This window comes from Meleagris gallopavo, chromosome 12 (genome assembly GCF_000146605.3).
Source record: "Meleagris gallopavo isolate NT-WF06-2002-E0010 breed Aviagen turkey brand Nicholas breeding stock chromosome 12, Turkey_5.1, whole genome shotgun sequence".
NCBI classification, from domain to species: domain Eukaryota; kingdom Metazoa; phylum Chordata; class Aves; order Galliformes; family Phasianidae; genus Meleagris; species Meleagris gallopavo.
The window spans coordinates 17,187,017-17,202,804 of record NC_015022.2 but is presented as its reverse complement, the minus strand read 5'-3'; the positions used below and the strand labels follow the sequence as shown (position 1 = coordinate 17,202,804).

The following is a 15,788-nucleotide window of genomic DNA, read 5'->3' as shown; positions in this document are numbered from 1 at the left end:
TTTGTGCCTCTAAAGCGGAGGCTGGAAAGGGCAGTGCCAAGGTCTGGCCATTCAGGGCATAGGCTTTGAGCTCAGGGCCCTGGGTTCTGTCACAGAGGCTGGAAGTTGGTGCAGTCAAGTGATGTTCAGAGATGAGCGCTTCAGGGAGGGGGCAGTTCTGGCTGTGGTTTCTCTGCCTCCTGAATTGGATGGAGAAAGGCAACTAGGAGTTAAATTTGCCAAGGAGATTTGCTAACAGAACAAAGGGCCTGGCTTTTGATGGATGTGAACAGAGAATCAAGGATCACCGAGGAGCAGCCACCCGAAGAGCAGTGCTGTCACCCGTGCTGCCCAGTGAGGATGACCTGGCAGGTGACGGAGCTGGGTGGCAGCCGGCAGCAACAGGCTGCTGTTGCTGGCAGTGGGCACTGGAGGGAGATGTGCTCCCACACAGCAGGCCCCACTGCCCCTTCCTGCAGGAGATGCCCCCTGAGCCAACCTCCTCCTTCAGTCTGCATATTTAAAGCTGAGAAGTCTGAGATTGGAGCCATCTTCACACTTCGGTTACCATCTCTTTTGCGCTCGTGTGTGGTTGGGGTTCTGAAAACTGAAGGCAAAGGATGTGGTAGAGCTGCAGGAAGGAATCGAAAGAAGTTCTTGGACTGCATCGTATCACATCACTGCAGAATTCAGGACTTTGGCTGAGACAGCCTCACAGTCTGACTGCTGGTTCATAGAGGTTCATGGAGCTGCAGTGCCAACGAGCTGGCAACTGAGGATGTGTGACCTTCTCCAATTGCCTGCTGGGCCCTCTGCCCTTATCATCTCTCCTGAAACATGCTTTGTGTTGGCTGGGTAGCACTTGCTGTTAGTGGCAAGCAATTGCTGCTCCTGTGCCTGCAGACTTCTCCCATGCTGGTGCATTACTTAGCATTTCATGGATTATTCTCCATTGGTCTTGTTCTTGTTGCAGCCTCAGGCTTCAGAGGAGATTGGAAGCTCCATGTTGTTAGGAGATGTGCAGACACTACGAAGGGACTATCCCTGTGCCATAAGCAGTCAGGAGTAAATGAATGCTGTTTTGCAAGGATGGAGAACAGAGAGTGAGGGCAGAAAGTCTTTAATGACACCAAAACTGAGCAGGCTCCTGCAAAGAGTCATAGGCAAGGGCTTTGAGAAGAGCCACTGGGTGTTCTTAAGGTTTGGATCACCAGGTTCTTCACATGCAGGCTTTGAGTCCTCTTGAGCCGCTATCAGTATTGCTGGGGGAGTGGGATGGTGTGAGTGGAAGGGCACGGTGGGGGTTTGAGCTCTGCCCCCACCCTGGATGGGGACGTGTCCCCTTCATACAGCACGCTCCTGCTGTGACCGATCTGTTGGCACGAGACCCTCTGATGGTTGCAGCTCGTTAGGCAGGGCTGCACTCAGCCACTGAGCAGGCCCTTTTCCTTCCTCCCTCTGCATTTCTCAGTGGAAACACTTGTTGGTGAGTGTACAAGTCCTTGTGTGATTTTCCTCTTTGAATGCCTTCCTCTCTGCAGTGAGCCCAGCCTGCTGCCCCCAGTAGCCCGCCTTATAAATGGCACTGTAATGTGTAGACTGTGGTGCTGAGGCTCTGCTTCCCTGACAGATGGACTGAGGATGATAAAATGGCTCTGCTCCAGACATCCCTGTCACTGCTACTTGTGGGCCAAGCGATTTGGGGGTGGGGGAGAGTGTTAAGAAGCATCTGCTTTCCATGGAATACTTGAGGTTTTTGTTGAATGGAGCCAAACTCAAGCACTTTGGCTTGGAAACATTTGCTGTTGTGCTGCTTGTGAGCTGGATGGGGTCTTGCTTGCTTGCTGTTCCACTGTGTCCCATGTGCTTCCCATGGAGCATCTCTGGGACTCAGAGAGCGAAAGCTGCAATGCATCAGCAACTTGGAGCAACATGGGTTGTTTTTCATCTTCACGCTGACATTCTTCTGTGTAGAAGAAAAGTCCTCATGTTTTCTGAAAAGTCTTCCATGAGAGCTGTGTTCCTGCTGACAGCTAGCAGAGATTTCCCTTTGTGTGATGGGAGAGGTCTGTTGTGTTGCAGTGTGTTTTGGGGCACAGCTGTTGGCAGGGATGCCACATGTTTGCGTGGCATGGTGGTTCCCCACTCCTGCAGGCTGATGCTGGTCTGGGACAAATCCCTTCTCTCCACCATGACACCCTTAAGTGCTGGGCACATCTCAAACATCCCCAGCCTTGTTCTGTGCAGGATTTCAAGCTAGTTTGAAACACGTGAAACAGAGAGGGTTTCAATGTCAACATTTCCTACATGTTCATTCTCAGCTCATATATTTGCATGAAATCATTCCTTGTCGCTGCGAAGGTAATATGATCTCAGCACATTTTTTACTGGTTGGAGTTTCTATAAAAAGGCTGAAATGAAGAGGCTTGTTTGCTTTGATAAGGATTTAGCTGTAATGGAAGCACCTTTTATTGGAAGATGTTTTTCTTAGTTTCCATTTTCGTCTTTGCAGTGAACTGAAAAGGGGATTTTTCCCTCTTCAAAATGGTATTAGACTGACACTCCTTGCTTTCATTCTTCTGCTGTAAAAACCAAGAGACCATTTCCTTGTCTTCCTTCAGCAATTCATCATTGTGCTTGTGTAGAAACAAAAAGTATCATTTTTTATGCCAAAAACTTAAAAAGCAGAAGTGTTTGGGCACACAAGACCTTCTTCAGGTCCATGATGAAAGCAGACCTGGAGTTAACTGCAGCCACCCAGCCTTACACACAAAGCCCTGAGAGAGGTTGTTTTTTTTCCCCCCCTCAAACACAGTGTGCATGAACAACATGTGGGATATAAGCCATGTTGTGTGGCTGATGGTTTTTTTCTGTTTGTTGAAAGTTGCAAAGTGGTACAAAACAAGTTTGTTCTTCATTGCAGCCAATTTCAGCCAGAGCCGAACAGGCTGTTCCCAGAGTCATCAAAACCTATGTAAACATGGCAGATTGACATTTCCGCTAACAGATGGTCCTTTGGGGATTGCAGTAGAGCTGCCTGTTTCTTTCCACATTTTTTGGTATTCACAAGATGCCTGCAAGAAGGTTTTCAAGTTTGGTCTGTGTATGTGTATGCGTGTGATGCTCAGATCTCTCTGATGGCAAATATGCATGTAAGCATCTATAATAGGACACACACGTTTCAGTGTGTGTGTGTGCATATTTGTGTAGGTTGAATGCTGAAGTTTCCAGGCAGTATTTGCTCAGTAACGTATGTTCCTTGGAAAAGGCACAGAAGCCATCAGTCAGCGCTGTCGCTGCAGAAAGCCTTTCAGATGGCAGGAGAAGCAAACGGAATGCGTTCCTTGGGTAGTCGTGTTTAGTGATGCTCCTTAGTGTGAGCCAAGTGCCGTTGTTTGGTTAATTTCTTGTTGTTAGTGTGGTTTAATGATCGTCCACTTAGAAGGGGAGCAATTAGGGAATGCTCTTGGCAATCCTCATCAAAGATTGTGGAGAGAGGAATGGCAAAGATGCCACCTCTAGCATCCGTGTCTAAATGAAGGACTGCCTGACATCCACAGCTGCAGCTTGGAAGTTGCTGTTCTGCAGCGTGCTGTCACATAACCAAGACCCTTTGCCCACTGTTTTCTTGGGGCTGGATCCTGAGGCCGTGGCAGAGCTGCTGTGAGTTGGGGTTGGCACGGGGATGTAACACTGCTCTGCCTCCCACTGGGTGTTGGAGCCAGGGTACAGTGCTCTGCTCTATGTGTCTGCTTAGCCGTGCCTTCTGCCAGCACCGGCAGCATGAGGTAGCATTTGCTTCTTGCTAAATAGCTGACTTAAAAACGCCTGGCTCATGTAGAGCATCTGATCATGTATTTCTACCTAATTTCCAGCCAGATGGACCGAGGCATAAGGAGGTCAAATGACTCATGCTAGGTCAGGCTGATGTCAGAAATCTCCTTGCTGTCTCAGTTAGGTCATTCTGTGCTCCTTGTTGCTGGAATTGAGCAGGCCTGCGTAAGTGGTGGCCACATATGCAGAGCAGAAACCTGTGTTTCCCCTGCCTGACAGTGAGCAATAGGTGTCTGGTGGGTTTGGATAGATGTGCCATCATACTGACACCACCGGCATTCTGTGTGCACACAGACATGCGTGCTCACAGTTGTGTCAAGTCCAGATTTCCCCTTCACGTTCTCTTGGCTTCAGCCTTACATTGTTCTTTCCCTTCTATCCAGGCAACACGTAACATCTGTGGAGCACACCCAGAGCTGGCTGGCTCGCATCTTCCTCGTGGTGGGGTGTGTGTGTGTGTATGTGTGTGTGTGTGTGTGAGCAGCAAGGCTGAGCTCGGGTACACACAGGGCGGCCCAGTAAAATCAGACCCTGGAAAGAAAATACTTTTCTGCCTGTGAACTAATAGTCTGAGCTGTTAAATAACTTCAGCTCTTAAAGGTACACATTTCCCATACACAGAGGTGTGCATTCAACAGTTTATTGGAAGGGGAAGCTGAGAGAACCCAGAACAAATTGCATTCAGCTCATATAATTTAATTAGATCTACAAACAAGGTAACACTGGTTGCCCAGGGGATTTAAGCTGAACTAAGAATTGCTTGGTGGTCTGTTGCAATAAATCAATAAAATAAGGCCCCAAATTTTGTGCCTCTTTATGGATGGGCAATAGCAGAGTGTTTGCCCAGGCCCTAGCTCGGAGCAGGAAAGAGAGAGCAGTTGTCCCCAACTCATACTGGAATACACATGGCAGTACTCACAGGTGACAGCCCTTCTCCATGCTGCAGAGCATTGCTTTGCCAAAGCAAACACCGGAAGCACTCAGCTCCAGACTTCCGCCATCCCTGTTCAAGTTTTGCAGTGTTTTTCAGCAGGCTTGCACAGCTCTGGGCTGTTGGCAGCTTTGCAGGGAGCTGGTGTCAGTGGGCCCTGCACTGTGGGGTCTTGCACAGTGATGCAGTTAGCCTCCTTATGCAGGAAGCAGTAGAAAGCCCCTTCTGAGTCCGCTCGTGAGCCCTCTGGCAACTTTCATTCCCTTGCTCTGCATCAGACCTTGTAACCCTGCTGTAATGTGGTGACTGCACTGGCCCATTGTAATGAGCTTTTCTATTTTGATGCCATTGGAAGCGTTCCCTGCGTTTAACTCGGTCTTCTAACACCATGGTATTTTTCCCAACTTGCTCTTTCCTTTCTTGAGCTTCTTTTCATTTCAGGTTTAAGAGGATAAGAATCTGTATCTGTGGTAATTGGATCTCTTCTCTCTCCTGCTTTTTTTCCTGCAGTCTTCGTGGAATAAATCAGCTAACCAGCCCTGGACAAACAGCATAGCCAGATATGGGGACACTATCACAAAAGAGCCTCTCCCTGCTGTGAACGGATCACTGAAGCTCCCTTCCAGTGCAGGACAGAAGCTTTTGTTCCAAGCTCTGGTTTATGACGCCGTGATGGTGGGTGTCTTTGGTTTATTGCCTTGTGCTTTCTGATGCGTTTTTTCCATTTATGTACCCCATCCTTTTTGCAGCATCAGAAAAAATAGCTGACCGTGGGCTTTATTTTTTCCTAGGTATAGGACTGTCTGCTTGTGCCACTGATGGGATTTGAGTAAAATCTGTGCATATTTTTTTCCACGCATTTCTGAAAGCCTCAGCTCTACCCTCTTTGCCTTGACTTCAGGCAGCCCAGAGGGCCTGAAAAGGACTGGAAGAAAAAAAGCTGAAAAGGGCTTTGTTCTCTTGGTGATGTCCACAGGTCTTGGGCAGCTCAGCTGGCAGGAGGGCTGCAGTAGCCCTGGTTCCTTTGGGCCTTTGCTGTGGCCGTGGGTTAGGAGCTGCAGTGCTCAGCACAGAGTCACTAACTCTATGATGTGCTTGCTTGGAGAAGGAATTGCATTTTGGTCTACAGTAGGAGTCAAAGGTTGAGGGGGTTGATTTAAGCTCCTGAAACTCCAGATAGAGTAAAGCAATTTCCACTGCACTTGCCATCTTTGTGTGCATGTATAGATTGGGAGAAAGTGCTATTTCTGGTATTGTTTCATTGGAATAATTAGCATTTGTGCCATGAAACATCTATGCCATCTCAGCAAAGTAAGCCAGTACCTATTCAGGTTGGCTCTGTACCAGAAGGTAGATCTAATTACTGCTTTAAGAAGCTCACCCCCAACAAATACTTCTAAGTAATCCACCTATGTTTTCTTCCTAGATAGTAGTGTGAAAATCAATTATACACAGGATATAATTAACATTGTGGATAGAGTTAAGATGATGTTTTACAACCCAATTACAGGGCACCATTTACAGCACAGCTTATCCATCAGAGTTTGTCAACAAAAGGAGAAAACTGTTAAAATATGTAAATGATGCAAAAAAATTGCTTCAACAGAAGGCACAAATTACACACGAGATATCTCACTTCCATGCTTTGAATTGTCTTCTTACTCCTAAATCACACAGTGCAGAGTCTGAGCACTGATTTGCCTAAAGAGATCTTTGGGACCTTCCAAACTAGTTTGACTGTTAAATTACTGAATGATAATTTGGCAGAATGAATGACCTGTTAGCCAGGCTTGTGGAGACCTATAGCCTGAATTCTGCTTACACTCTGCAGAAGTTAACTGCTTTCTTTCTGATTTGAAGTGTTTGAATTTGTACCAATCCTTGCAAGTTGTGACAAGGGTTGTAATGAGCAAACCTTTGGTGGCACGTACCGAGATTAAAGCAGAGAAGTGAATGGAGCCTTGGTGTGGGTCTTTACCACGAGCTGTCTCAGCAGCCAATTTTCTCAAGTGCTGATCTTGAAATCTGGTTGTTCAGTATGGAAATGGAGTGGTGAGTTTTGAAAATTGTTGTCTGACAGAGGCTTGGAGGGGTGGTTGCTTCAGCCTGCCAAGAAACCTTGGGCAGATCACTCCCCTGGGACTTGCTTTCCCAAATGTAAAATTGGAATAATGATCCTGAGATTATTTGAGTTGTTTCTTAAGGCTTCAGCTCTGAGAAACATGTCAAGATAATGCTTAATAGCAGCAGGTGTACATCCCATTGCACTCTGTGGAATTAAAAAAAAAACACACACTTCAGTGCTTGGTTAGGTCACAGCCTCAATTAATTTACATGGCTTTTTTTTCTTTTTTCCCCTCATTTCTGATAACAGAATGAAGCAAAGAAGAGTCACCCGCCAGCCAGCCTCCACCAAGTGGAAGCAGAGGTCATTGTTCATTCTGATTTTTCAGCCTCTGACAGACACTATGACTCCCAGCTGCACACCCTGGATAGTCAAGAGACAGAAACCGAGGGACAGGACACTGAAGAGTTCTCCTCTGGTGACCTGGCTCTCCCCAGCTCTCCCAGCACCCAGCAGGATGCACGCCAAGCGTTGATGGACTGCTCGGGCAGTGTGGAGGTTCAGACCCAGGATGAGCTGTTGTATGTCACCAGAAAGACTAACAGAACAGAGGCCGTTTGCATCTCCGGGCTCACCAATGGCTTCCACAGGAATGGGGAAAGTCTGGATTCAGTGGAGAGTGGAGATTTGGACTCCATCCCGGAAGGCAGGGGGGATGTGCAGACAGTCAAGTGCCAGGCGCTATCTGTGGCCCCAGAGGAGGCTCCCCTGTGCAGTAACTCTGGTTTAACCAGTTCATCCTCAGCATCTGAGAACATAGCGTGTGTCCAAAATCATTGAAGAGTAAACTAATCTGATTTTGATCATGGGAGAGCTAGAAGCACCGCTAAGGGCCTGTTCCCTGGAGGTACTGCATGCCCTCAGTTCACAGGATTGAGCTAAGAAGGTGCAGCATCTCACCAGAACGGGATTAGGACCTGTCAGCTGTACATACCGCCTTCAAGAAATCAGTAGGTAGACTGATAAGGGCCCATCTTTCCACTGAAGCTAATGAGTAACCTGGTGATCACGGGAACAGAACTGAGCTGTCTGCCAAAGACTGACATGAAACCACAGCTAGAGCAGAGCCTTCTGTGTTGGGCTGGTGCCATCACCTCACCGTAGGCCCCTGTACGACTGGCAAGAGGCACGGTGTGCTGAGCCAGTCTCCTCAACTGTCTCTTGTCCACGGAGGCCTTGGACTACTCGCTGCCTTCTGGTGTTGGGATGGACTTTGTCAGAGTCCCACTCGGGGGTGGAACAAACACAACAAACAGAGCTGTAACCACCAGCCTTTTCTGCCCTCCCGTGATTAAAAGGATTATAAGGCTCTCTTTGTACGCTGCCACAGTAACCATTGCTAGCAGGCTGATGTAGTGGCCTTTTATTACACACTCTACGAGTGCCTCTAACAACTTGTACTGTATAGGACCTTCTTTGGTGTCTGGGTCATTTCACCAACCTGGACTTTGTTTTATGAAGGTTCTTGTACCTAATATTTTAGGTACGCATCTGTCCTTTTAATGTACGACATGTATTTTTATTTCCTTGGAGCATCTTTATATTATTTAATTTTATGAAGTGGAGTAGCGTGTGGTATAGAGTAGCATTTTTATTACTTCTCTCTTTCCTTTGTTTTTTTTTGTCCTCCCTAACAACACAACTACCTCATGTCTGTTGGAGAAAAAAGCAGTAGATCTACTCTTTTGTTATAGTCCATTATAGGTTTTAACTTATTCTTATACTGCCTTTTTCTAAAGAATATGTTTGCACTGGTTGTTGACTATTTTTTTTAATAGTGCTGCAGAGCTGATGTCTATCTTGCTTTGTTTCTAAGTATTGCTTAGACACGTTCCCCACAGCTGGAGAGGGTTGTGTTTCTTTGTAGGACTGTGTTTTACAGGAGCTGGCCAAAGGAGACTGCTTCAGCTGGCAGGATGTTGATCAGTTTTTCTTTAAGAAATTTATGCTAGCAAAGAGGAAAAAAAGAACCAACAATTACGACATTAACTTGTGACCTTGGGGACATCTTTTTGTGCTCAAATGGAGACCACTCAGCTGCTCAAGTTCCAGAGAGCAACTCTCAGCCTCCCATAAGCAGTGAGCTTGCTGAAGGTTTTGGATGAACAGGAGATAATTTTTCATCATTTCTGAGAACTCTCTCAGTGTGCCCTGCATTGGAGCTGAGCTGGACCAGCCTTTTTCCTTGCTGTCAGACTGCTGTTCAGCAGGGAACCTCTAAGCCTCCATGTACACTGTTGGGAAGCTGTTGTTGAAACTTCCACCTTTCCCCATCCTACAGTTTCTCCCCCCAGCACGACACCCTGTTACACGTCTGTACTTCTACTTGTTGCAGTTGACTCAGCTGCTCCAGTTGGTGTTTGGAGCAACTCCAGTTGAGGAGTCTCAGAAACGCTGTTCTGGGCTCTGAAACACCATGGCTGAAAAGCAGAGACTGGAAATCAGTGCTAGGCAGGAGTTAATGCATGAAGCTAGAAAGCTATGATAACTGGGCAGTGGAAGTGCATAATTAACCTCCAAGAACTCACTGCCACAAGACTTTGAAACTAACAACTTAGCAGCGTAACCGATAAGGCAGTGAAGTGTTATTGCAGGCAATAAGGGTAATTCACAGTTATATGAGAGCGGATGCAATTGCAGGAGTGTAAACCCTCCAACTGGGGACTATCAGGCACCAGCTGTGGAGGGTGGGGGCAGATTTCTGTAGCTGGACCTGAGCTGGTAGTTAATTTCGTGGGGGGGAGTCCTTGCCCTGGACAAATCACGCTGCTAACTTTGGTGTGCAAAAGGGGATGAAGACCATGCTCCAAAAAAGCTCATTCTAGAAGAACCTCTGGTGACTTCTTTCATCTCCAAAGCCACGTTGCCATCTGCAAGCATGAAAGCATGCCAAAGGATTACTTCCACTGATATCTCACTGCTGGAGGGCAGCGCTGGGAGGAGTTGGGCCAGCTGCAGGCACAATGGATGTTGGAGCTCCGCTGGCTTCCTGTGATCATGCTGTACCTGGGGCAGGTCATGTGTCAGCCCTGATCTTTCCATACAGAGGACTTGTGTGGATGGAGGCTTAGTCCCGTGGCTGATGAAGGGCTGTGCCATAGGGACACTCCTAGGTACATCCACCCTCTGCTTTATCTGTACCTTCTTTAGGAATCACATAACCATGGGCTGAGCAATGTTGATCAGCCCAGTGTCCATCCCTGCCTGCCACCAAAGCCCGCACAAGCAAGCACGGTGTGGCACTGCTCACCTGGAGCATCTTGGGCCAGTCACAAACCACTGAGCTAGTTGCATACTCCGAGAGCAGAGTGCTCTCCTTAAGCACCACAGAAATGCTTTGTTTCCTCATGTTGAGGCTTCTGAAGCATGAAGCTGGCAGTGTGGGATGTCCAGGTGCTGCGGTGGCAGTGGACTGACGCAGCAAACCTCAGCTGCAGAAATCAGAGCGGGTCTCTCAGAAACAAGAGATCATTGCTGATTGGCAGCAGCAAAGCTGATCTCTGTGCCCTCGTTTGGTGCAGCTGTACCCCAGGCCCACCTATCCTGATTAGGCACTTGTGGGACTGGATTAGAAGTGAAAGGAAGAAGACAGATAACATGCATTTCGTGTAAAGCTTGAAACAACCAGTGCATATATTTTTTTATCATGAAATAAGTAGCTTTCTTGCAAATTTCTCACAGACACTCAAACTGTTGATACCTTTAATTACCCATTGTACTTAATATATGTTCCTAATCATCAGGCTCCCTTTCCCCTTTTCTCCCTTCCAGTAACACTAAAGATTATTGCTATTCAGCTTTTTGCCAGTGTGTGTTGTTTTACTTTGTTAAAATGTCAAGTTTGTCTCACTGGCATAATTCTGTGGTGTTAATGTTACCATTGGCTACGCAACTGTATATTTCCCATGCTGCTGTGAGAGTCACAATTCTTACTCCTTTTCTTCTTTTAGATCTTTGTTAGATGAAATACACGACTGAGCTGAATATCTCAACTTTTCAATTTGATTTCTTACTTAACAGACAGTAAGGTTCTGGTTTAAATAGTTAAAATGAGCTAACTTATAACCTAGGCTTTGAGAATTTGTTATGTTACTAGCTAATAATCCTGAGATCAGCCCATGAAACACACCTATAAGAAAACACCCATTTTAGTGGATCGCTGTGTATGTTTTTGATCTCATTAGAAATAGATGTTTTGAAGGGATCATTGTGTCTTTTCTAATCAATACACTTGTTAGAAAAGAGGTGTTTAGTCCAGCAGAAATCTACCATCTAGTTCTGTTATCATGTTCCTATGCTAATATTTTGAAATTAAATTTCGTTTAACTTTCTGCACAGTACATAAGGATGTGTAACCAGAACTTGATCTTGTTTGAAGATTGTGTCTGTATTTGGTTCCATGCTGTACTTAATTATAACTTTCTTTCTTCAGAGACTGTTCTTACTCCACAAATACTCTTTAGTGCTAAAGTGTAAGAAAACGTTGTCCTTATATTCCTTAACTAATGGATTATTAATAAAATCCTAAAAAAAAAGTCACAAAAACACACACAACAGAAAACCAGTGGAATTTGTCTCATGAGTCCATCTTTTAGAGCTCTTGCTCTGAGGGAAAGTTTTGCTGTGGAAGGCTGATCCTGTCCCAGTGCTTGTGATGTATCTCTGCAGCCTGAGTAGAGCCCTGCCTTGTGGTGTGAGAGGGACCGCATGTGTATTTGCTTACATCTCCAATCTCCTCATGCTTACCTGAGGAACTCACGTCTGGATGGATCTGAGCAAGACCTTGCAGCTGACAGCCCTGAGGCTACGTGGCAGAGTGCCTCTGATGTTGTGCTGGGTTACAGGGAGAAGATGGCATAGGTTTCACCACCTCTCTGCAGCCCATCCCCGACTGATGCAGGTCTTGTTCATCTGTGTGAGCTGATAGAGATCACTGATGGAAAGAGTGGAGGCAAATGCTCCAGAACCAGTGTCTGGTCTGCTAACTGGAGGTTGTATTGCAGCTGCAGTGCTTGCTGGTGGGAGCAGGACTGGGGATTCATGCTCACTTCAGTGCCTGAGCTTGTAACCATGGAGGCTGGGAGTGTTATGGTGGTGAGTGCTTTCTTCCTTAGACATCGCTCTTCTGGGATTTCAGGCACAGTTTGGGGTCAGTAGGTCTTTCTTGATGCTTGCTCATTTCTCAGCTATTGAGCTGATTCCTATTGAAAAAAAAAAAGTTTCATCCATTATATTGTTGAGGAATTTTATTTGGAAAATAAGCAAAAGCATCTAGCAAACAAATGGTGAGACTTCTCTTAGATGATGCACTAAATTAAACACTTAGTGGCTTGTGTCCAGCCAGATTGGTGAGAAGATGTCTGGCAGTGCCTGAGGAACGCTATTAACCTCCCATGCATCTCCCTTTCTTCCTAGGATGCATTCCCTACTTGAGTAGATAGCTTCCATTATTGCTTTATGCTTCCAGGACTACAGGGCCATAAAATCTCATTTTATCTGCATTATAGTGGTAATAAATCTGCACTTAGCATAGTGTTCTCTGATGGTGGTTGAAGGGAACTCTGTCAAACTGTAACTCCGATGAGTCTTTCTCTTAATGACAGGTAATGAGCGAGGAAGGACCTTTGTGGGGGGTTGACTGCTTGTCCCACTTCTCAGTGTGATGCTGCTGAGTGGGACAACTGGAAACAAGACAGCAACTGAGTTAACAGCAGAGGGATTCACAGACACAGCAGTTACAGGGGAGCTGGGATTACAGAAGAGTGAAGGTAAGAGCAAGGCGTCTGTCCGCATTCCATTCTTCTGCTAGCATTTACCACCCCTGTATCCTGTGCTGTGATGCAGCTGGCAATATCACTGCACCGAGCTCAAGGCTCTGGTCAGGTCAATCAGTAAGCAGCTGGTATAGAACACTGCCCAGCATAGCTTGGTGGGAAATGGCACAATGTGAGGCAAAGGGCTGTGATGCAGGGTGGTGGCTTGGAATGATGCTCCACAGCTGTACGCACCCCATATTACACACGGCACTGCAAGCAATGTGTAACCCAGCAGTTATAAAGCCTCTCCCAGGCTTTCCAAACAGCAGCATGCCTCCATGCAGTATTTTACAGCCATGCCTGAGGGAGAGAGGTCTGACCAAGGACATACAGCAACACCATGTCATCACCCCTCTGTCACACAGCCTGGGCTGGTCCCATCCACAGCCCTGAGCACCGATAGCAGAGTTTTCATGCTGAAAAGCAGCTTCCAGGAGCACTTCCCAGGAGTGGCAGAGCTCAGTACCTCCGGGTGGGTGCCCTGATTTTGGCTCTCCTATGACACAGACCGCAAAACAGACACCAAAACCCCACGTATATTTACGGAAGTGAAAAGCTCCCAGACTGTTAGCAACAGGGAAACCACAGTTACACAGAGAATAATAAATGGAGTTAATTCAGACAGGTTAATCTCCTGCTTCATTCCCTGAAATTACTAATGGTGTCTTGGGGACTTCAGTCTGCAATTAATTGGTGTAAATCAGGAGCACTTCTGGCGCTGATAGAAATTCACTGAGCAGGGGGTGAGCTGAGCCTTTTGAGCTGGCTCTCATGGAGGATAACTTGGGTAACTTTTGGGGAGACAACAGACAGATGGTGCTCCAACCCCCCTGCATGAGGGGCTGTTTTTCAGATTTCTGATAAACAAATTCCTGGATCCAACACTAAGAAACTTTTTAAGCTTTCACAGTTACAGGAGAGCATAGAAAAACACCAGTGCTCCAGATGCTGTCCTCAAGTAACTCTAAGAAATGCTACAAACTTGCATTTCTCTTTGAAAATCTCATTGCTTCTAACATGAGTCCCATTGTTGGGCACGCTTGAGATTTCTAAACGTGACACCAGTGGTGTCACCAATGTCAGCTGCAAGATGTGGGCTGAACTGAGTGATGCCCTTGAAGAGATGGCTGCCTATCCCCAGTCCTCTGTCCTGCCACTGCCACCATCACCTATGCACAGGAACAAAAGCATCCAAAATCAGGTTCTGGGGGAAAGAAGCTCTACAAAACGCACTGTGGTGGGTTGGATTTTTTTGTTTGTTTGTTTGTTTATTTGTTTTCCCCTTAGAGTTACTGATTCTAACAAGACATCCTTGAGGCTGGTCAGACTTTGGAGATGTTTACCACACATCCCTGGAGCTGCTATGAGCCTGTAGTGGCTGTGAGTGATGGAGAAATGCTAGCATGGTGGCAGCCAGGGAGACGGCTGGGGAGCAGGAAGCAGGAGCAGAGTATGTGCAAAAGGTCAGCAACGGTGCAGGAATTCAGATGTTCCTGAGAGGCCAACAGCTCCAGTTCAGCCCAGAGCAAATTCTTCCCCACTGAAAGCAACTTCTTACAGATCAGTTCTACTCTAAATGAGCAAACCTTTAATGTGGAGCAGATGCAGTGACGTCTTCTTTCCATGCTAACCGGCTCCACCGCATCAGAGTGCACCATCCAGGGAACTGTCTCTATCCATTGCCTGTCTTTACAAAGTGTTTTCATCAGTTTCTGGGCAAGGCAGGATTAGTAACCTGTTTTGGTGCAAAGAATTAGACTTAAGATCTAATTCTGTTGTTTTCTTTTTTCTTATTTTCTTCCCCCTCTGCCCTCAGACAAACACACAAAAGACTGAGCGGTCACTGAGGAGATGACTTTACTAACGATGATAATGATGAGAGGAAGTTGTGTTGCAGAGAGGGGCAGAGTATTGGGCAGCACCAGTGGGAGGACAGCAAGGTACTGTACTGGCATTAGGGCTGAGAGCTGGGCAGGGGTGTGTTATCTCATTTCATGACAGAAGGGACATAAGCTGGGATGTTATCTTCAGGCTATGGTAGGATTTAGGCACCTCATCCCCTGCTGAGTTCTTCCTCGCTGGGTTGTTCATCAAATACAAAAGCACCTTCACAGGCAGTATGGCTGTATGACTCACGCAGCTAAGTCACGTCATGATGGTGCTTAGAATAAGGAGCGCTGGGGTGGGACAAGCCAAGCTCTTTGTCCTGCCTGTCCTCTGTGCCTCGCCAGATTTGGGATCTCTTTCCAGCTGCCAGCCTGCAGCCCCACTGCCCCGCTCTCTGCAGATATACCTGCAGGCACTGACAACCAACTCAGTGGGCAGTTTGGGTTTCCAAGACAGCCTGAGAATGAAACCCACGACCGAAGGAGTCCAAAGCTGCTCCATCTCATCAGCACCTTCCCTCTTTGCAGCCCAGTTTAATGCTAGGTTTATGGTTACCATCCCTCAAGGCGGGTAAGAGGCAGCTCCCAGGTGTGGGCACAGCTGAGGCACTCACTGGGAAGCACTGCAGCCGTGGGGCTGGGAGCTCCAATCTCACCCTGTGCTGCAGGCCTGGGCACCATTTCCAACACAGGGAATGAGCTCCGATGGGCGTAGCCAGGGGCCAGGCCCTGAGGCAGACACGATGAAAACATCCCCTAAACCCTATGGTTTAGTTTGTGGTAGCAGTGGTAATGAGAAGACGGTTGGACTAGACGATCTCACAGGTCGTTTCCAGCCTTGAGAGTCTGGTTCTATGGCTACAGATAGCATGGGCTGCCCCGAGCCAACTGCCACCTGTGGGGGAACAGAGCAGTCAGGAGATCAGTGAGGGAGGATGGTGAGAGGACATCACTGAGGGAATGCCTCTCGGAGGAAAGCCGTGAGGCAGCAGTGGGAAGAGAGAACCGGTGAGCGAACAGTAGCGAAGGGAGACCGGAGAGGACAGATCCCTCAGCGGCGATCCACGAGGCAGCTCGGGCGAGGAAGACCCCTAACAGGAGAATGGCGGTGGGACGAGGCGGCTCTGCTGAGGGGACACCGGCAAAGAACAGCCCTGAGGGACGGCGCGCGGCGCCCACGCGATAGGCGCTCGGACCCTGACGGAGCGCAGCGCGGC

General features: G+C 47.4%; 1 protein-coding gene across 3 annotated transcripts in view; it reads left to right on the top strand.

Annotated features, from left to right (window-relative positions):
* The window catches only part of IGDCC4 (immunoglobulin superfamily DCC subclass member 4), a 79,386-nt gene extending 67,968 nt beyond the window's left edge, over nt 1-11,418 (top strand). For 2 of the 3 annotated variants that reach the window (XM_010717580.3, XM_010717579.3), the window contains exons 19-20: nt 5,255-5,419; nt 7,119-11,418. In XM_010717580.3, the coding sequence (XP_010715882.1) occupies nt 5,255-5,419; nt 7,119-7,649 (696 nt within the window). In that variant the 3' untranslated portion in view covers nt 7,650-11,418. Of the gene's footprint in view, nt 1-5,254; nt 5,420-5,535; nt 7,098-7,118 lie in introns of those variants that run through there. The other variant, XM_010717582.3, reaches the window with a different exon arrangement.
* The last annotated feature ends 4,370 nt before the right edge of the window (nt 11,419-15,788 follow it).